A 21002-nucleotide genomic window follows, 5' to 3' on the forward strand; every position below is an offset into this window, starting at 1 on the left:
ATGGCTTTTGGCTGGATCAGGTAATGACACTTTGCAAAACTGGATTCTCTTGACAGCTTTCATAGGCCCAGGGAATCTCCTCCACTTGAATGGAGGACAAAGTAGTAATTAAGAAGCAAGCACCTTGAAAGTTGATAACCGCACTCCCAGGTATCACAGGCCCCGGATGGAGCTGCCATGGGAGAACCAGGACCTCAGTTTCCCCAGATGCCAGACAGCACGAAGCACCTTACATCCTCAGCAGCAGGCGGTGTGTGCTGCTGCAACCATCTCTAAAGCTTGGCGGTGGTGTTGTGTAACTGTTTGCCATCTGTTACTCAGAAGCAGCACCACAAAGCGCTGAGCAATGGACTACGGAGCTGCGGCTCCTGCCTGGAGCTGACAGCATCTCAGCGACTTGCCTGGGGGTCCCCTGCAGAGCCTGCCGCAGAACACTTTGCAGGCCCCACACCGCAGGTCCAGGGCAAGGCTGCTGGAAGGGATCCAGGAAGCTCATGATACTGCAGAGAGGGGTTCTCTTGCTGTTGCCCCCAGCCCTCCCAGACCGTGATCTACCTGGACCTTTGCCCAGCCAAAGCAGTGGCTGGGGGGCCTACCCCCACCTTTCAGAGTACAGAGTTCTGATACAGGCAAATGGTTCTGTGTGATGGTCTGAGAGCTCAGCTGAATCTTGAGATGGGCTGGCAAGAGTGCTCAGCTTTTCTGGGCTGTTTTATTTTCTATCTTTGTTCCCACCCATAACTTCTTACCTACAGCCTAGCCAAGAACACGATGGGGCTAAGAGGAAAGACTGTACTGTGACTGAAAGACAATGTACCAAATACAGGGGCAGATGCCTCCATTTTTGACTCCACTTTTTGCTGGCTTTGTCTTCCTGAAGAGTGAATTCTGGAGCCCTGCTTTACACCTGGCCTGCCTCCTATGCTGGGCCCTGTGGGGAGAGGCAAAGAGGATGATGGCCACAGTAGTAGGTGCATCACTTTCACCTCACGAACAACTTGATGAGATAAGCATTCTTCCAAGTCAGGCTCACACATAAGATGGCACTGTTCCCCAGGGAGAGCAAGGTGTCGTTCTCCCCCTCTTTCAGGGATCAGATGATCAAGTAACACCAGCACCTTGCACTTAGCTTTCACAACTGTTCATTCACTTGTAAATCGTCCCCATTTTACAGATGAGGAATCTAAGCCTCCTGAGGTCTCCATGATTCACACAGCTATTGCGGCTGACTGGGGCCAGGAACCCCTCATCCAGTGTTATCAGCATCATTCCAGCCTAGCTGAGGCCCATGTAGGAATCCAGTTCAGACTGTGCTCTGCCTCTGGACCCAGGTAGTTTTAATCTTCAAGAGGAAGAAGGATGCACTTCCAAAAGGCATTTGGGGAAAAGGGCTTTTGAAAGATAGCCCTCTGCACCCACTACCCGCCTCCCCCCAAGTCACTTTGCAGTGTCAACCACATGGTTGACCCAACTTTGGACCCCACCCCCACTCCCTTTCTGCAAACACAGAGCCCTGATCCTTAGGGAGAGAAAACTCTTAAGGGAGGTAATTGCACCTTAATTTTTAAAAGGATTTCTTTAAAGTTAAATTTAGACCAACTCAGTGTTCCCATTAAGCAGAAAAAGTTGCCAGGCAGCTGCAGGCAGGCAGAGAAACACCCTGGGGAGTTGGCTGAACTCGGCCTTGGCCCTGAACAGCCAGGAGAGTGACCCCCGGGTGAGGCAGCAGGCCTGCCAGCGTCCTAAGGTCCCAGCGCCAGCTCCCCTAGGGCGGGTGCACAGAGAGCGGAACCAGGCTACGAGCGCCACGGGCAGACCCCCGCGGCGAGCGGGAAAGTCCTCCCAAGCACCGCTCCTCCCGGCACAGGCTGGCCTTTGGGTCCCGGCGTGCAGCTGAGGGCGGCGGGTCTCGCGGACGCACCGTTCCAGCCCCGCCCCGCCCCATCCCAGGATGGCCCCCGAGCTGCGCGCGGGGCTCGGCGCGGGCGGCCCCAGAACAGCACGCGGCGGTGTCTCGGTGGGCGGGCGGCGGTAGCGCCCGCTCTCAGAGCCCAGCTCACTCCCGCCCGGATTCCCCTTCGGAGTCGGTCTGTCTGTCGGTCCTCCCTCCCCCATCTCTCCCTCCCTCCACTCCCCGCTGGAGCTCCTCGCGGGGTGCCGGGCACAGCCTCGGATTCCTCCCTCCCGCAGCTCGAGTCAGTTTCCCTCGCGGCGGCGGCGGCGGCGGCGCGGGGAGCATCTCGGCGGCCACCGCGCTTCTCCGGCTGGAGCGGTTGTCCAGCTTGGTGGCCCCTCGGCCCTCGCCTGCCGCGCCTCGGGGCACCGCGTGGTCCCCCCTTCTGCTCGCTCCTCTCCCGAGCGGGCGCGGCGCCTGGCAGGCTCCCGCCGGACCTCCTCCGCTCCGGATCCCGGGGCTAGCGCTCGCGGGAGCAGGGTACTCTCCAGGACACCTGCCCCGCCGACCCTGACCGCCAGGGGGTGCCCCCGGGGCGCAGTGACGCCAAGAGGAAGGCAAGCGGGACCATGCGGCGCCTGAGTCGCCGCCTGGTGCTGCCGATCTTCGGGGTGCTCTGGATCACCGTGTTGCTGTTCTTCTGGGTAACCAAAAAGAAGTTGGAGGTTCCGACCGGACCCGAAGTGCAGACCCCCAAGGTACGGGGTTTGGCTGCGCGCCAAGCGCGGGGCAGTGGCTGGCAGGAGGGCGCGCAGCTCGCGCGCGGGGTTTGCGGGCTCCCGGGAAGCCAGGGCGGGGGTCTGGGTGCTGCCAGCAGGTAACCCGGCGCCGGATGCGGCTACAGTGTGATATTTCTGGATTTTACAAAAGCCCAGGGGGCATCCCCGGCCCCGCGCTGTGTGGAAGTGGGAGTGGGTGTGGGTGGCGGGCGCGCGCTGGCTTGCGGAGCGGGGCTCTTAACTTGGGTACAGCTCGCCTGGGTCCCGGGGCGGCGGGGGCGCAGCGGTCGAGCCGCCCGGGGGTTGGTGGTCCGTGGACGCTGCGAGATAGTAGGTGGTGGGGGTCGGGTGGCAGGGCCGGCCGGCCCTTGGCGCCCGAGAGAAGTCTGGCGGCCGCGCTGACCTCCTTCCTTCCCGCAGCTGCCAGGCCGGAGCAGGGGAGGCCGGAGGCCCGGGGGTGCTCCGCGCGCGCGTGTGCGACGCGGGCGAGCGCCCTGCAGCGTCCCGGGCGGCTGCCGCCCGGGCCCACCCAGCCTGTCGCAACCCTTGCTTTATAATTGTCCTCGATCTCTTCAGCTGCATTGGAAGTTGAAATGAATGTGCCCTGAACATCACTAAAGAGCCTGTAAAAACAGACGCCTTGGTATTGGTGGGGAGTTGGGAAAATGAGAGTCTAAGTGGCTTTTCCAACTCCTGCCCAGGCGGTTCATCTGAGCGGAGCCACTGGGCTGTCCCTGCAGGCTCAGTCTTACCTTTACTCAGAGCCCCCATTCCTCGGTCTCTTCTTCCACAGACCTGGCCGTGGGACAACAGAAGGGAGCCTCAGGGGGGTTTCCTGACCAGCCAGGCAACATTTATGAACAGGGTCCAGAGAGGTCGTCCAGTAACTGTGAAAGAGCCCTTGGAGAAGCTTATGGTCCCAAGCAGGAGACTGAAAATAATGGGGAGAAAGGGGAGTAAGTACAGTGCAGAGGACCGACTAGGTGCCAGGTACATGTGGGTGCTTCATAAATAGTTGTAGGAGTTGGGTGGGATTCTCCTTATTCCATAGATTAGGAAACTGATTCAGTCTTGCCTTAGGAGCTACTGATTTAACTCAGACCTCCGATATTCAGGATCTTTCCACTATATCAAGTTGCCTCTGAGATTGCCTTTTAACTGTCTTTGGGCACTTACATTCCGAAATCTTGCCAATGCTCGATTGAATTCCCCAAGCATTTATTGATGATCTGCTGTGTGCCAGGCAGTGTGCTAGCTGCTGTGGGTACAGAGATGCAGAACCTATTCTCTGTGGGCAGGGGATTTGCTCAGGAATGGCCCAGGACCATACAGTGTGCACTAGGTGTCATGTGGGCCTGGGGACTTAATGGAGGAGGAGGAGGAGGGCACAGGGAACTGAGTAGAGAGGGAAGAACAGTAGGTTTGGCACTAGGTAGGGACGGCATTCCTGGTAGAGGTTAATTGCACCAAACAGGCCGAGAGGAATGACACAGCATGCTGGGTGAGTTTGGCACAATTCGATCGTCAAAGCATGTGGCTGATGGCGGGGATGAAGTTGGGGGTAATGTGTTAGAGTCCTGTTGGGTAGCACCTTGAGGGTTCCAAGGGGCCTTGAGGCTGCACTAAGCAGGGGAGTGACAAGGTCAGATGGATGCCTTCCAATAGCCTTCATCACATTGGATCGATTTTCTCACTCACTTCAGACCCGCCCATAGATATGGGGAGCTTTTCCTCTTTTTCCCTGGGTGGTTCTGCTCCTTGTGATGCAGTTAATGATGCCTGCGGGGACATGAACTCTGTTTTGCGTTGAACTTCATTACCTTAAGCTTGCTTATTCTAGTTTACTCCAGGGAGCTGAGACCAGAGATCTGTTTCTTCCTTTGTGGGCTTTGTTGTTCTTCCTTACCTGCTTCTTCTCATCCCGCCGTGCGTTGAGCACACATTTATCCAGTGCAGCCACAGGCCAGGCTCTGTGCTGGGTTTGGGCATTGCTATGAGGAGCACGCTCTGCCTCTGCCGTCTGCGGGTGGCTCTCACAACTTCCTGGCTGAGGCAGAATTGCAAACAAATGAGTAGTGGGATGGGGTGGGGGCAGTGGTCTAATGTCAGATATAGTGCTGTGCAGTCATGGAACAGGGGTCTCCTAGTTTTGACCACTTGCTCTTTGTCTTAACATCTTCTCCCCACCCCCCATTTTCTGTCTCCTTTATAACCATGAATTCTTTAGACTTTAACAATCTTGATACTTCTTATTGTTGGTCACCCTTTCTTGTTAGTCTGTTTCTTCTTTCTCTCTTTCACCTGTATTACGACTTTGTGTGTCTACTTATATATGTAGTGTATATTCGTGGGTGTATTTTGTGTCTAGTGGATGAGCACTCCTCTGTATCTTGGTGCGTATGTATCTGAGGGGAGGGATGGAGAGACAGAAAGAGGTCCTTCTCAGGGCCACAACAGTTGTTCCCATCACTGATCTATCAGGAAGTTTGCATGTTGGGTCCCAAGGATTGCAGTAGGATTCCAAACCTGAATCCATGTCAGAACCACCTAAGAGAGTTCGTTTAATATACACGTTTTTATATTTACTGCAGAGATTATGATTCTGTGGGTTTTGGTAGAAGGTCCTAGAATCAGTATATATATATATATATTTTTTACAAGGGCCCCACGTGAATCTGAAGTAGCCTACTGATGGATGGTTTTGGAAGCTAGATGAAGAATAGCAAGTCTATTGGGTTTTTTTTGTGGTTCAGTGGGCCCCGTGTAAATATGGCCAAATAATTTCATTCTTCTTGAGTTCCTGGTGGTCCAAGCTTGTGTGAGCATGTGCATTCATGTGAAATAACAATAGCTAGCATTTGCATTGGATTTTACAAATTCACAAAGTCTGTTTCACATGTATTAGCTCATTTAAGCTTCACAATGACCACAAACAATAAGGCAGATCATAGTTTAATGCACATGAGATTGAGTAATGAGGTTAAACAATTGGCCCAAGATAGCAGGGCTATAATTAAGTGGCATCATCAGCACAAGAATGGAATTGGATCATCCTGGCAACCACCCGCACCCTGTGCTCCTTCCTTGCCACAAGCCACTTGGATGCCTGGGTCTTTGCTAGGGGATGATGGGGTGAGGTCAGGGATGTTTATAGCTGCACGGTGCCCACCTACTTTCCAAGCATTTCATGACTCATCTCTAGGTGCTGGTCTTTGTGGAGCTCCAGGGAGGTTGGTGCAATCTGTGGGGAAACCATCTCAGAGGGAATCCTGCCCTGCCCATGGAGGAAGCTATCTGGGGCGGAGGAAGCGCTTCTGGCTGGACAGAGTGAACCCTGCTGGCAGGCTGCAGTGTCATTGGGTGGTTGCAGCACCCTTGGTCTAGGAATCATTTGCCAGGGCAGAGATTGTTTCCTCAACAGTAAGAGTTATCCAAGGACATTTGTCTATTGTAGGGCAAAAAATTTGGTTGTTGGTGAGTTCAGTATCCCAGGTTTCTCTAGACGATGCTTCTGCCCAGTCCTGGGGAGAGAGTTCTTGCCTTGGATGTGTCTGAAGCCATGGGGACTCTGCCTAGGGCTCTTCCCAGTGTGGTAGAGGGGTCAGTTTATTTTCCAAAGCAAGAGCAGTGGGCTCCCTTCCCTCTGAAATATTTAGAGAAGTTGAAATGGTGGAGGGATTGGACAGGAGAGGGCTGCAGCCTGGGCTCCTTGGCTGGGGACTTCCCAGCTTGTCCATTCCATGCAGCCAGTTGCCTTTGCTGGGAACTAGGCCCTGACTCTCTTCCTCAGTGTTAGGACATATCCTCACTCACCTGGCAGTGGGATCTCCAAAGTGGGCCTGATAATAAAATAAAACCTATGCCCCGTCACAATCCAAGTGATACGGAGAAGCCAGACTGCACCCTTGGTTTAAGAAAATTAATTGGATTTTTTTCTTAGTTTCAAGAAGGGCTGTTTTATTAATAGTTCAAATAAAGATTTCTTTAAGTTTGACTTTTCAATGTTGATTTGATTTTTATGGGGATTCCCACCCCCAAATTCAGCAAAGCTCTAATTCCTGATTGAAAATCATGTAACAAGCTTGATGCTTTCATTTAAACAGGATTTTAGCAATAAGTACTGTACCACTAAAAAAAAAAGACAGAAAAATGTTTCCATTTCTTCTCTCCTCTATCATTTGTTTGCCATTTGGAGAATTATACAATAACTGACAGAATTTTTTTTTTCTAAACAGCAAATTTTTCTCTTATTTTCAAGAAACTAAATTTAGGCCAGGGGCTTGCTGCTGTTGCTGCTGCTGCTGCTAAGTCGCTTCAGTTGTGTCTGACTCTGTGCAACCCCATAGATGACAGCCCACCAGGCTCCCCTGTCCTTGGGATTCTCCAGGCAAGAACAGTGGAGTGGGGTGCCATTGCCTTTTCCGAGGCCAGGGGCTTAGGGGCTTAGTAAAAGAAGAATTTGAGACCTGAGGGTACTTTTGGAGGAAGGTATTGGAAATGTAAAGGCTTTGAGTAAAGTGCCTCAGGCCATGTAAATGTATTTGTGCTGTGCTAGAAATATGGCAAACACTGTCAGAAAGGAGCTTGTTTTCTGTAATATTTGCATACTGCACATGCCTTATGTATATGGCACTGTTATTGTATTCCTCATTTATTAGATAATTTCTTCCACACACACACACAAATTCATCAGTTTTAGAGAGAGAGGCCCTAATAATCCGCTGAAGCTCCGTGGGCATATTTTGGATTCTGTTCAGGGAATTTCAACTCTGGCACAACCAGAAACAGCCCGTTTTCAGATGAACCTTCATCCTTCGTGAACATTCGTGCCTGCGTGTGCTGGTGCCCACGCTGGGCACTGTGCTGATTTCCCATCTAAGGCAATTCCTAGAGAAGGTGGTGGGGATGATGCTGCCTTCGAGGCCCAGATGTGGCTACTGTGAGAAGTTGGGAAATATGAGACTAGCAGGTTAGAACTCCAGGTATTCAAGAAATAGCATGCCTTGCTTTCTAGATATTAACAAGCTTAAAGCAAAACAAAACAAACCACCGCCCCTGCCCCCCACCTCCCAAAAAAGAAACCAAACCCTGAGCTCCCCTTGTACTCCTCTCTTGCCTTGATCAGCCCTATCACGCTGGTGGGAATTTCTCTTCCCTGGGTCATTTTTGGCCTGCCTGGGGTTGTATCCTTGTCCCAGCTGGTATTCTCCCCCAGGCAGCATCCCAGGGACCTACAGATCTATTTTAAGGGAATCTCTTTGGGTCAGTCTGGGGACATCTCTCTCCCTCTCTGTCCCTAAACCCTTGTTCTCCTAAGTTGCCTGGTGCTTTTGGAAACAAAGACCAGGAATCCCTGTCTCAAGATTTCCCAGAGGCCCAGAATGATACTTGCTGCAATCAGAGAAGACACAGGGACAAAACCAGAAAGGAAGGAGAAATTAATGTCCCTGTCACAAGCTTCCCCAGCCTGTCTAGAGACTACCCTTTTCCAAGGTTGCTCATCTGTTTGTATCATTTAAAAGTGCTAATCTCCACTCATAAGAGGTCATTTATTAGCTCAACAGGGACAGAATGAGGTTGCCCTTGGCTGGTGCCTAAGGCCCAGGATCTTTACAGGGCCAGGTTCACATGCCATCTCATCTGCTTCCTCTGCCTGCACCCTTTCCCACACCTCTCCCATCCCAAATTTCCAAAATAGTCTTATGCATTATCAGGCACCCAGGAACAAATTTTGAAATTGAAGAAATGTTTTTCTGTGCCTCTGTTTACTTTCTAACATTTACAGTTATGTCATTCTTCCAGAGCATTTCGAAGTCCCTGATGTATTTTTCAGAAAAGGAATCTGAATTAGAAAGTAGGGACAAACCCACAGCTCCCCTCTCTGGGGGCGTCTGTGAACCCTGCTATGACTTTTACACATTCCACTTGAGATCAGTGTTATAGACCCGCCATCTGTTTGGGGAAGTGAGTCTCTAAAGCTGGCTGCTGTCTCTTCCCACTTGCCCGCAGGGACCCGGAGCTGGGTAGTTGGCTTTCCTCCTTGTCTGGACCTCAGAGACTCAGACTGTGCACCAGGGTCGGAAAATGGAGACCCCAGCCCTCTCGTGGCAGCTCCCATCATGTCATAGTCAAGTGTGGGTTTACCTTCTGGTTTTTCTAATACACCTGGCAGCCCAGGTGTCTCTTTCTGCCATTGGTGGTGCCAGGCATCACTCAGATAGTCTTTTCTGGGCTCAGTCTCATCATCTGTGAAATGGGAGCAGCACGCTACAGCCCTATCTATCCATCTCCCACTTGCCTTGCCAGCAGTCTGAGTCATTTTGCGTTACTTGTGAATAACTCTGAAGTGAAACCTCATGGCTTTAAATAATTATACCACGGATACCCTGAGTCTATTACTTATCTTTTAATTATTTTACCAGAAACGCTAGATTAACCAAACACTAAATCAGTTTCTGAGTCCTGAGATGTTGAGCTGATTAAGAAAGAACCCCTTTGGGACAGTGAAAAGCACGCGCGCACACTCACGTGTACACTGGCACCCTGGGGAATTCTGCAGAAGCTCCTGAAATTTGCTGGCTCTGGCATTTTGGTATTTGAGGATAAATGGCCTGAAATGACCTTCTGGGGCAGCAGCCTTTCCATTCGGTAGCAGCTGCCGCCATCACAGGACCTAATGGACACTAGGAAGCTGATGGCAAGAGGAAGGAAGATATGTCTACAGTGAGAGGAAGGTATATATGCCTCCCAGGGAGTCCCTTTCCTCCTGCTTTCCTTTCCATCACTTCTCTCCTCCCTTTATCACATTCTTTCTCCTTCCCTTACTCACATTTTCTGGGAAGCAAGAGGGCCCTGGAGCAGTGAGGCACAGGGCACTTGGTCAGGAGTCCCAGAAAGAAGTCTGGAGGCCTGGGAGCCTAGTACCTCTTGCAGGCTCCGACCAAGGTCAGGAGCAGCTTGCCTAGCTGCTGGTCTGGACGCAAAGGCAGTTCTTTCCAAAGGAGGGACGTGGCTGCTCTGGCCACCCTGAGCCATTCTGCTCAGACGCCCTATATCAGCACAAGCCCTCTTGGCTGGAATTAAGGGGCCAGTGGACCACTGCCTCCAGACAATGCCGATTTCAAATACAGAGTCTCTTCTGCCTACCATTTCCCAGAAACAAGATTAGGCACTTAAAAAAATAATTAAATTCTCCTCATATCACTTGTCTTCTTAACTGTGAGCGCTACAGAGATCTTTCAAGGAAATACAGGGGCCAGCAGCACAGGCACTTGTTCCTGCCACTGGATCTGAGTGCCCAGCCAAAGACAGCCACCACCCAGCTGCCTCTTTCTAACGGTCACGCTGTTTGAACCCAGTCTGCATCGCATTCACGGCCAGGAGAGCGTGAGGAACGTCTCGGGGCTGGGTAGGACCGGCCCATCTTGACACGCTCTTTCCCAAGAGGCAATCAGTCCCTTGCCTCAGTCGTCACTAAGGTTTGGAAATTAGGGTGTTTTTCCCTCTAATGGTCCAGGCTGGGGATTTATGTAGCTCCTGTTGTTCCTCTGAGAGCACTCTAATCGTTAATTTCCCCCCACCCCTAGCCACAGAGAAACTGAGCCGATCAATATTTATGCTCCCATCACTTGCAGCTGCAATGTGTAGGCATCGTGGAGGCCAAACTCCTTGATGGTCATTGAGAAATTAGCTGGCATTCGTGTTTCAGGCTCATTGTTTTCTAGGATCTCTGGGAGATCAGACCACGTGGTCCATGGATTAATTAAGCCACCCAGATAATTGGCTGTTAATAGACGGGCAGTTGATAGCTGCCAGCTGAGTGCTGAATTGACAGGTCCTGATTGTGGTGGGCTGGTGGTCTTCACCTGCAGAGGGACTGCTCAAAGTCCTGAATGATTAAAGGTGAATCAGAAACTGGAGGCTAAGAGAGACCTTCCTCCCTCCTCCTTTTTGTGTGATGTTACAGAGTTTACAGAGCATTTTTATTCACAAATGCCTCCTTTGATTCTTCCTGCAACCACGTGTGGTGGGTGTTATTGTTACCCTCGTTCTCTGAAGTAGGATGAAAACTGAGGTTACAATAGGGAGGAGACAGGCAAGCTCGCCCAACCGCTGCGTGGCCTTGAACTCACTCTTCTGACTGTGAAGCCTGTGCTGTTTCTATCATGCCTGTGCTCAATGTCCGGCTAGCTTCCTTTTCCAGGGGAAGTGGCAGTTCTTTTATATGTGTATGTGCTTTGTGTATATTTTCATCTGGACAAAAAGCTCATGCTCTTGCTGAAAAATGATCTCTACCTCTGATAAAACACGAGCATTGCCTTTCTGCACGTAAAGGGGAATGGTGGGTCAGGTTAAGGGAACTCTACAACCTGTCTCTGAAGGGCCACCAGGACTTTGTGTTTTCTCCCAGGACATGCCAAGTTCAACTCAGTCTCAGACCCAACAGAAACATGCTGCAGGTGATTTGGGGAAGATCCTGGGCTGGACTGGCAGACTCGTGATCCTGGGAGAAGTGGAGAGAGGCTTTCGTGCCCCTTCAGTCCTGTTGTCGGTACTGGCTCTGTCTTTCTATCAGTGACCACCCCCCACCCCAAACCCCCACCCAAGATTGGCAAGGTTTGACAGCAGGAAATGAAGCTCTGCTGTAATTCAGGAGGCTGCTCAACTCAGAAGTCAATGGGATCCTGCAATTAAGACGGAAACTGTTGATCTGTATCCGTTTCGTGATGAATGTGGTTCTTAAACAATCAGAAGCAATTCTCCTCTAAGAGGAAAAGTGTCATTTGAAAGAATCTAAGACATACATCCTATTTGAAATGTGAGGCATGTAAATGGGGGAGTGACTCCAGGGAAGTGACTTTGGAAGGTACCCAGCATCACCGGAGAGAGCCTCACGGCTCAAAGATAGAGGGCGCCCTGCCTGCGTCCTGCTCTTCAGCCTTGAAGGGCCACGGTTCAGCCATTTGGTGGCTGCTTTGGGGGTTGGGTGTGAGTAAGGGATTTGCTGCCCATGTATATGCTTAAAGTTATGACATCCTGGTATTTTTGTCTGCAATTCTGGTGAGCTACTAGAGAGCTCATGGTAATGCTTTTGTGATGTGGCCTGAATGTCACCGTCTGTATTGCAGGATCCTGAGCAGAAACATGACTTTTCCACTCTTGTGCATTTCTGCAGCGCATGGCAACATTAATGGGGACAATATTTTTTAAGGATATGCTTGGAGTAAGAATGAAAGGAAACATAAACCTAGAGAACTCTGGTATTTTCCCTCTCTGCTCAAAAGTCCTGATGGTTTTCTAATCATTTGTTTAATTCTGGATCAGATAAACTCTGTAATTTTCCCTGCCTCTCTTAACACTGAGATTATGGCTTTTGCTTCAGGTTTTAGCTTGTCTGCTAAAACGAACGCCTTGCATTCCAATTAAAGTCAGCACTTTTTTCTGTAAAGGGTCAGATACAGTAAGTCCCCTGTATACAAACAAGTTCCATTCTGAGAGCACATTCCTCAGTCCAGTTTGATTGCTAAGTCCAACAAAGTTGGCCTAGGTACCCAACTAACATAATCAGCTGTATAGTATTGTACTTTAATAGGTTTATAATAGTTTTCACATAAATAATACATAAAAAACAAAAAATAAAACATTTTTAATTTGGAGAAGGAAATGACAACCCACCCCACTATTCTTGCCTGGAGGATCCCATGGACAGAGGAGCCTGGCAGGGGTCCTCTGGGGTCACAGGAATCAGACACAACTTAGCGACCAAAGAGACAGAGACTCTTACAGTACAGTACTTTGAAAAGCACAGTATACAACAACTGGCATACAGGGGCTGGCATCGAGTGAACAGGCAAGAAGATTTACTGGCTGGAGGAGGGAGAGGAGGTGAGAGAAGGTAGAGCTGAAGGACCGTCAGCAAAAGGAGACAGAGGGCAAGCTGTCATTTCGCTCATGCCTGACATTGATGGAATGCACGTTTGCATCTTTGAAAGTTTGCAACTTGAAGGTTCATATGTTGGAGGTGTACTCAATCTTTTTTTTTTTTTTTAGATTGTATGGTTTCTGTTGTAACTATTCGACTCTGATATTGTGGAGTGAAAGACATTATGTAAATGAAATGAGTGTGGCTGTGTTCCAGTAAAACTTTATTTATGGGCCCTGAAATTTGAGTTTCTTGTAGTTTTCCCATCTCATGAAATACATCTCTTTTGGTGTGATTGTCAAAGATTTACAAATGTAAAAGCCCTTCTTAGTTTGCAGGGTGTCCTAAGACAGGTGGCAGGCCAGATTTGGCCTTCAGGCCGTGGAAAGAAAGTGAAAGTGCTCAGTTGTGTCTGACTCTTTGCGGCACCATGGACTGTACAGTCCATGGAATTCTCCAGGCCAGAATACTGGAGACGGTAGCCTTTCCCTTCTCCAGGGGATCTTCCCAACCCAGGGATCGAACCCAGGTCTCCCGCACTGGAGGAGGATTTTTTACCAGCTGAGCCACCAGGGAAGCCCAAGAATACTGGAGTGGGTAGCCTCTCCCTTCCCCAGTGGATCTTCCCGACTGATGAATTGGCTGTGGAATTCTACTTAAAGCACAAGAACAGGCCAAACTAATCTGTGGTGTTTGAAGTCAGCTTCATGGTGACCCTTGGTTGGCCTCAGTGACCAGAAGGGGAATCTGTGGGGCGGGGGAGCGGGGAGGGCGCGTTTGGGGAATTGGTGCCCTATTAGTTTCTTGATCTGGGTGCTTGTAGCTTGAGTATGTTCGCTTTGTGGAAATTCACTGAATGCTTGCTCTTTTCTGTTTGCATATGCCACCTCAATAAGGCCTTCAAAAAGAAAAGAATGAACTGAGTGGGTGGCTTCTGACTCTGGGTATTAGCACCTCCTTTGAGGTCAGGGTGCAGAAGTTTTCATTCTTCTTGTAGCCACTGGCTTCTGTTTCTGAACAGAGAACTGTCTTGATAGATCACCCGAAATACCATACCTGGAAGAGTTAACCTTTTAGTTGCTGAATCATAGGAAGATGGATAAGGGAGGGGAATTCTAAAGGAGACCCAGGCAATGGGGACTGCCAGTAGGAATTCGGCTGTTGGAGCTGCTCCATAGAGAATCTGGGCTGAAATCTACCTTTTTATGGTTAAGATGTGGAGGCTTAGTTATATTTGTTGTTGGTTAGTTGCTCAGCCCTGTCCAACTCTTTGCGACCCCATGGACAGCCTAGCAGCCCGCTGGGCTTCTCTGTCCATGTGATTTCCCAGGCAAGAATACGGGAGTGGCCAGGATCTTCCTGACCCAGGGATCGAACCCGTGTCTCCCGCACTGGGAGGTGGATTCTATACCATCGAACCACCAGGGCAGCCCTACTTACAGTGATGGAATTATATGGCATAAGCTACTGGCCTGTAGAAAACCAGCTTTCCCCGCCACCCCCCACCAAGCAAAAGAGCAGAGTGCTAAGAACCCGAGCTCCTGTGCGTGCCAGGTGCTTCCTGTGTCAGACGTCTGTCCTCCTGACAGCCCTATACAGTAGGCGTCGGTAGTTTTGTTCTTCAAGTGAGCAACATCAAGGCTTAGGGAAGTTAAGTGACTTTCCCAAGGTCATGCCACTTACCAGTGGAGGAAGTGGATTCCAACCCAGATCTGTCTGGCTCCAGAACCACCTCTTCCCACTTCACCATGCTCACCCCGGCTTCTTTCTCTCCCCTCACAGTCACACCAAATCTGGTCTCCTAAAAGAGATGCTGAATATATTTTCCCCTTAGCAACCTGTCATTATAGCTGGCCTTTGTTCTGCTTCCTAGAATTACACACATCTTGTTGAGACCAGAAGCTATTGAATGAAATAGTGTATATCAGAAGCTATCTCTTCTAGGACAAGTCATTTTAAAACAATAGGCAAGGAGAAACTTTACAATACTTTCAAAGAGAAATATACTGTGCTTTCAGCTTTGTTTGCTATCCCCTGTGAACATGTCCAACCTATAGAGGACTGGAGATGTTTCTGGTCCAAGGGTTAAACTTTAAAAAAGGATGTCTTCAAGCTGTCACATTCTTGAGAGTGTGAAGGAGCTTTTGGTATGCCTCCAGACTGATTAAAGAGGGGATGGCTTGGACTTAATCAACAGATGCTGAAAATGCAAAGGCTGTCGTGAATGGAAAACAACCCCTCCCCCACAGCACCCCTTGGAGAGGAATAGTCCTGTATTCAGCATAATAGCACCAATTATTTGGTTGTTTGTACTGAGGAGTTGAAAGCTATCATGTGCCGGGAAAATACTCAGCATGGAGCAGTAATTATGGATCAGCTGATAATAAAGGATACTCTGGATTGACTACTAATTAGATTATTAGCACCAAAAACAAATACCTGCTATTAACCATGAATAAGCCACATTTATGATATTTCCTACTTTTAAATATATATTCCTTTTTATAATGTGCAATTTCCTTCCTTCCCTTTCTGTGCCAAGACTTCCCATTTTCCCCAGTCATAATAAGCATCGTTGTCTCTTCAGCTGTGACCAAGTGGTTTTCTTGTTTCCTTCCAGTCTCAAAAGGGGTTGAGAATGCTGACAAATTGAGTGTCACATATCAGACCCTATGTGAAACATGTTAGGTGTTTTCAGGGGAGAAGTCAGGGTTATTCCAGAGCAGGATCCAGGTCTTTCCCAAGGGGCACAACATCTTTATAAGGGGTAAAGGGATGTACGGGTTTCCCTAGTGGCTCAGATGGTAAAGAATCCGCCTGCAATGTGGGAGACCTGAGCTCGATCCCTGGGTTGAGAAGATCCCTGGAGAAAGGAACGGCTACACACGCCAGTATTCTTGCCTGAAGAACTCCATGGACAGAGAGCCTGGTGGGCTACAGTCCATGGGGTCACAAAGAGTCAGACACGACTGAGCGACTTTCACTTTCACACTTTCTTTTCACAAGGGATTGTACGTTTTTCCCTGTCAAATACGTGCTGGAGTTAATTGCCAAAGAAATGACCCAGTTGTTTTTTTGTGGCACTTTGAGGTTTGGTCCTTGTCTTCCCGATCTGAGGAGATGGAATGGGCATTTGGGTGCTTTGAGTGTCTGCCCCCACCCTCCCCAGCAAGTAAGCCATCTTCCTACAAGTAGGTTGACAGTGCATTCCCAGTAGAATGAGATTCTAGCTATCTTGTGCCCAGGGCAGATGTGTGTTCTGTGGTTAGGACCACGTGGGAGGAGCCCTCGGGAGCGCCCTGGGATGTCTGCAGGGAGCAGCTGGCTATGGTAGGAGTCAGAGGGCAGCTCTGGCCATGCCCTCAATAAGTGGTGAAAGTGACTGTCAGGGGTCCTGCAGGAAGTGCTGGTGATGGAACTTGTTTGTGACCACCATTACAAGCTAGGAGGGAGAAGCTTCCTTGGGGAGAGGGTGAACAGCTGCCTATCAGGAGAAATGCAAGCTGCTCTATCTGTGTTAAGTGTTTGTTCTTTCCAAGGCCTACCACAAGACAGGCAGGTGAGATTTAGCTGGTGCTTCCCAGTACAGTCATACTTGATGTTTAAGACTGGCACTTTTCTGATTAAACAGTGTCTGAGCCATAGAGATTGTTCAGATGTTCTCTTTTGAATATTTTCTCTGGATGATGTATTGATTACTCTCATTTTACCAATGAAGAACTTGAGGTTTTATAGCATCCAGTGGGAACTTGCCTAAGTCTACAGAGCTCGTAAGTGTTGGAGCCAAGACAGGTCTGGTTGATGCAGGGGTGCCAGTGAAGGAGTCAGCAAGTGAGAAAGACAATGATCTCCTTGAAGGAGTATCTCCCTTTGAGCACCCATTCATCATGGGGAGAGAGGCTTGTCAAACAGGGGGAGACAGAGTGGGCCAGTTCCCCTGCACCAGGCCATGGGGTCAAACTCATCTGTTCATCCAGCAAACATATATGGGCATTGCTGGGTGTGAAGTGCTGTGCAGGGTGTGGGAGATAACTGAGCCTGGTTCTGCCTGCCTTGCCCTGGATGAATTCTTAGAGAATAGTAGAGTGCGGCCCTGTGGCCCCCAGCTGGTACCTGGCTATTTCTGTCTCTTGAGCCCTGACTCCTTCTTGGACTTTAAGGAGTGTTGCTTTATTCCTGGAAAGATAGAACTGTGGCCCTGGGATGGCTGTTTAGTGGTGAAAGGGGCTGCAGGATGGCTGGAAGTCTTTTCTGTCTTTTGATTTAAAATGGGATGTAAGGCCGAGGGAAATGGAGAGAATCTTTACATGGGTTCGCCAGATAGAAGTTTGAGACAATTGCTTTTGAATTTACTAGCAGTTGTTCTGCAAGGTTGAATTTCTTCCCCTGATCATGTCAGTCTGCTGTTAGCTCAGAAAACTGTGGTTGAAGTTTAATCTCCTCCTTAAAGCTCTTTCACTAAAACAGGAACCTGTTATTCCACAGGGCCTCTCATTAGAAGTAGAAGGATTTAGGGCGGCCTTTTAAAGTCAGGTCAGTGAGTTTTGAAGAAGTCCATTTGCCAGGACCCACTTGTCCCCAAAGTGTCTGGTTTTTGAAAAGCACAGCACTAGTGGAAGGATAATGGAAAAGGAAAACCAGTCTCGGGATAGAAAAATAGGCTAACTGAGCAACCCACTTTAATTTAGTCAAGGATGCCTTTTGTGGCTTTTATACTGTTTTGGATACTGTAGACCAGGGTTGGCCCATGGGCCAAATTCAGACCCCACCTCCTCCTCTGCTTAGTCTGTGGGCTAAGAATGTTTTTTAAAAAATATTTTCAGTGGTTGGAAAAAAAAAAAAACTAGAAAGAAAAATATTTTGTGACACATGAACATTATCTGAAATTCAAATTTCAGTGTCCATAAATATAGTCTTATGGGAACCATCACCCTCAATTATGTGTTGTCTGTGGCTGCTCTCACCTGCCTGTGGGTGGCAGAGATGATAGCTGAGATGGAGACTAGGTGGGCCACGAAGCTGAAATTTTTACTGTCTTTTTAGGAAAAGTTTGCTAACCCCTGCCTTAGACCTTTGCTTCTCAAGGTGTGTTTCGGTGGTAGTTTGTCAGAAATGCAGTTTCTCAGGCCACTCCACAGCTACTGATTGAAAATCTACATCTTAACAAGATGCTCAGGTGGTATCTGGGCAATTAGCCTTTGAGAAGCCCTGTATCAGATGACAACACTCTTGCTCACAAAAATCTAGTGTGAATCATACTTCATGGACTGGGGTCTGGAGTCGGTGCCACATTTCCCTATTTATTGAATTCAGCCTGATTCTGACCTCCCATTCCCCTGGGTTGAAGTGGGGATTCCACATCTATCACAGGTTCACAAGGGTCGAGAAGGCTTCCTCATTGCCTGGTGACATGGCGAGAGCCTGGACCCTTTTAGCATCCTAGTCATGTCTGTAACATCATCATTTTACTGCTCTCGGGCTGGTGGGTTCCTTGTGATGCGGGGAGCCTGGAACCCCAGGCCCAGCCTTCCTCGGGGCATCACACAGCCATTCCTCTTGGACGTTGCTGTCCCTGGGGTACCCACCACTTTCAGGACTGGCTACCTTTGTTATCTTGCCAAGCTGGAGGAATCCCCTTTTTCCGTCAACTTCTGGGCTACTCATTCTTTCAACATACCTAAGCTTTTATGTACCATTTCCCTGGGAGGGAGGGAGTGTCCTGTCCGGGTTATATGCTGAGGTTGGGGGCTGGTAGGGGCTGGGGTGAGAGTGAGTGGGTGGAATGCAGTGAGGACAGATGCAAATGAGGATCCTGCTACATTACTCCACCACCGTAGTGTATTAGGGTGCAGGTGGGGGACATGACCAGCACAACGCAGAGGCAAACCTAGGATATCTTCCTGCAGAACAAGAAGAAATTCTGAAGGAATTTAGAGAAAGGGCGATTGTGTGGGTGGCAGGAGTGGAGAAGTTCTTTCTAAGTTAGTGGGACTCAGCAAGAGTGGCCAGAGGTCCATGCAAACCAGGAGCAGCCCAGATGGCAGAGGAGTCTGAAAATAAAGCCATTTGCTTATTTTTGTTCTCAGATGTGAATGTGTATGAAAGGAAATGGATCTCTTCAGTTGGGAATGTTATAGTCTACTCACTGGGGACTTTGTTCAAGAAATGTTTTTAATTTAAAATTTTTAACTGCTTGGAGTACATCAATTGATCTTAAAGGGGCAATTCCGTGAAACTTGAACATGGCATTCCCTTTCTCTTACTCCCTGGCCTAAATGAGAGCTGCTGTGTTCTGTATTTCTCATCAAGGCTGATTCTGGTTTTTCTTGACCTCCTATTTTCATCTTTAGTTCATGTAGCTGCTCTTAGAGAAACGCCTCATGGAACCGTCATCTTTTCCATCTTGAATGAGGTCTTGGCAGGGCCATGGCCAAAAGTTGCCTAGAATAGTGACGTCTTCTGAGTTCAGAAGACCTGAGTCTATATGTATTCATTGATGGATCAAGGAGTGAAGACATCCTAGCTGGTGTTACCAGGAGGATGGATTGAGATCAAGGCCAGGGAGATTTCATTCTTCTTATATATACCAGGTAACCCAAAGGCTGATGCCTTCCCTGCTGGCATTTGATGAAATGTATGGCTAGTCCACTGTATCTCTCTCCAGATTATCTTCTTGGGAAACTAGACTAGGGGGGGACCTACCCAGTGGACATGTGATGTGCCAAATTTAAAAAAAAGGATTCAAACTTTTCTCCATAGTAGCATCCTATTTTGTTAAAAGCAAGATCAGTTCAGTCCAGTAACTCAGTCGTGTCCAACTCTTTGTGACCCCATGGACTGCAGCATGCCAGGCTTCCCTGACCATCACCAACCCCCAGAACTTGCTCAAACTCATGTCCATCGAGTCGGTGATGCCATCCAACCATCTCACCCTTTGTTGTCCCCTTCTCCTCCTGCCCTCAATCTTTCCCAGCATCAGGGTCTTTTCCAGTGAGTCAGTTCTCATCAGGTGGCCAAACAATTGGAGTTTCAGCTTCAGCGTCAGTCCTTCCAATGAATATTCAGGACTGATTTCCTTTGTATAGACTGGTTTGATCTCCTTGCAGTCCAAGGCGCTCTCAAGAGTCTTCTCCAACAGCACAGTTCAAAAACAAGAAAACTATTGAAAAAATTTTAAAACATCAAAGTGGGTGATTTACATAGTGGGTATTGTCTATGTTGTATTTCTCATTGTGAAAGTGTTAGTCACTCAGTCATGTCCGACTCTTTGTGATCCCATGGACTGCAGCCTGCCAGGCTCCTCTGTCCTTGGTTCTCCAGGCAAGAATGCTGGAGTGGGTTGCTGTTTCCTTCCCCAGGGGACCTTCCCACCCAGGGACTGAACCTGGTCTCCTGTGTTGCAGGTGAATTCTTTACCATCTGAGCCACCAGGGGGGCCCACGTATTTCTCAATGCTGTCTATTAATTGATTGATTAATTTAGGTTTATCTTCTCCCTAATGCCCTCCACTCATCTCCCGTCCACTTTAAAATAAGCAAACGAACAACTTGGATACAGGAGAGTTCCAGAAAAACATCTATTTCTGCTTTATTGACATGCCAAAGCCTTTGACTGTGTGGATCACAATAAACTGTGGAAAATTCTGAGAGATGGGAATATCAGATCACCTGACCTGCCTCTTAGAGAGAGAAACCTGTATGCAGGTCAGGAAGCAACAGTTAGAACTGGACAGACTGGTTCCAAATAGGAAAAGGAGTACATCAAGGTTGTATATTGTCACCCTGTTTATTTAACTTATATGCAGAGTATATCATGAGAAACGCCGGGCTGGAGGAAGCACAAGCTGGAATCAAGATTGCCGGGAGAAATATCAATAACCTCAGACATGCAGATGACACCACCCTTGTGGCAGAAAGTGAAGAAGAACTAAAGAGCCTCTTGATGAAAGTGAAAGAGGAGAGTGAAAAGGTTGGCTTAAGGTCCAACCTTCAGAAAACTAAGATCATGGCATCCGGTCCCATCACTTCCTGACAGATAGATGGGGAAACAGTGGAAACAGTGGCAGACTTTGTTTTTCTGGGCTCCAAAATCACTGCAGATGGTGACTGCAGCCATGAAATTAAAAGATGGTGACCAACCTAGACAGCATACTAAAAAGCAGAGACATTACTTTGCCAACAAAGGTCCATCTAGTCAAGGCTATGGTTTTTCCAGTAGTCGTGTATGGATGTGAGGGTTGGACGATAAAGAAAGCTGAGTGCCAAAGAATTGATGCTTTTGAACTGTGGTGTTGGAGAAGACTCTTGAGAGTCCCTTGGACTGCAAGGAGATCAGTCCTGGGTGTTCATCGGAAGGACTGATGTTGAAGCTGAAGCTCCAATACTTTGGCCACCTGATGTGAAGAGCT

The 21002-nt window shown here is 48.8% G+C and overlaps 1 protein-coding gene across 1 annotated transcript in view; it reads left to right on the forward strand.

Moving 5' to 3' along the window:
- The window catches only part of GALNT14 (polypeptide N-acetylgalactosaminyltransferase 14), a 219930-nt gene continuing 201089 nt past the window's right edge, over nucleotides 2162-21002 (forward strand). The window contains exon 1 of the mRNA XM_018055469.1: nucleotides 2162-2652. Coding sequence (XP_017910958.1) covers nucleotides 2524-2652 — 129 coding nt within the window. The 5' untranslated portion in view covers nucleotides 2162-2523. The remainder of the gene's footprint in view (nucleotides 2653-21002) is intronic.

This window comes from Capra hircus, chromosome 11 (genome assembly GCF_001704415.2).
Source record: "Capra hircus breed San Clemente chromosome 11, ASM170441v1, whole genome shotgun sequence".
Taxonomy (NCBI): Eukaryota; Metazoa; Chordata; class Mammalia; order Artiodactyla; family Bovidae; genus Capra; species Capra hircus.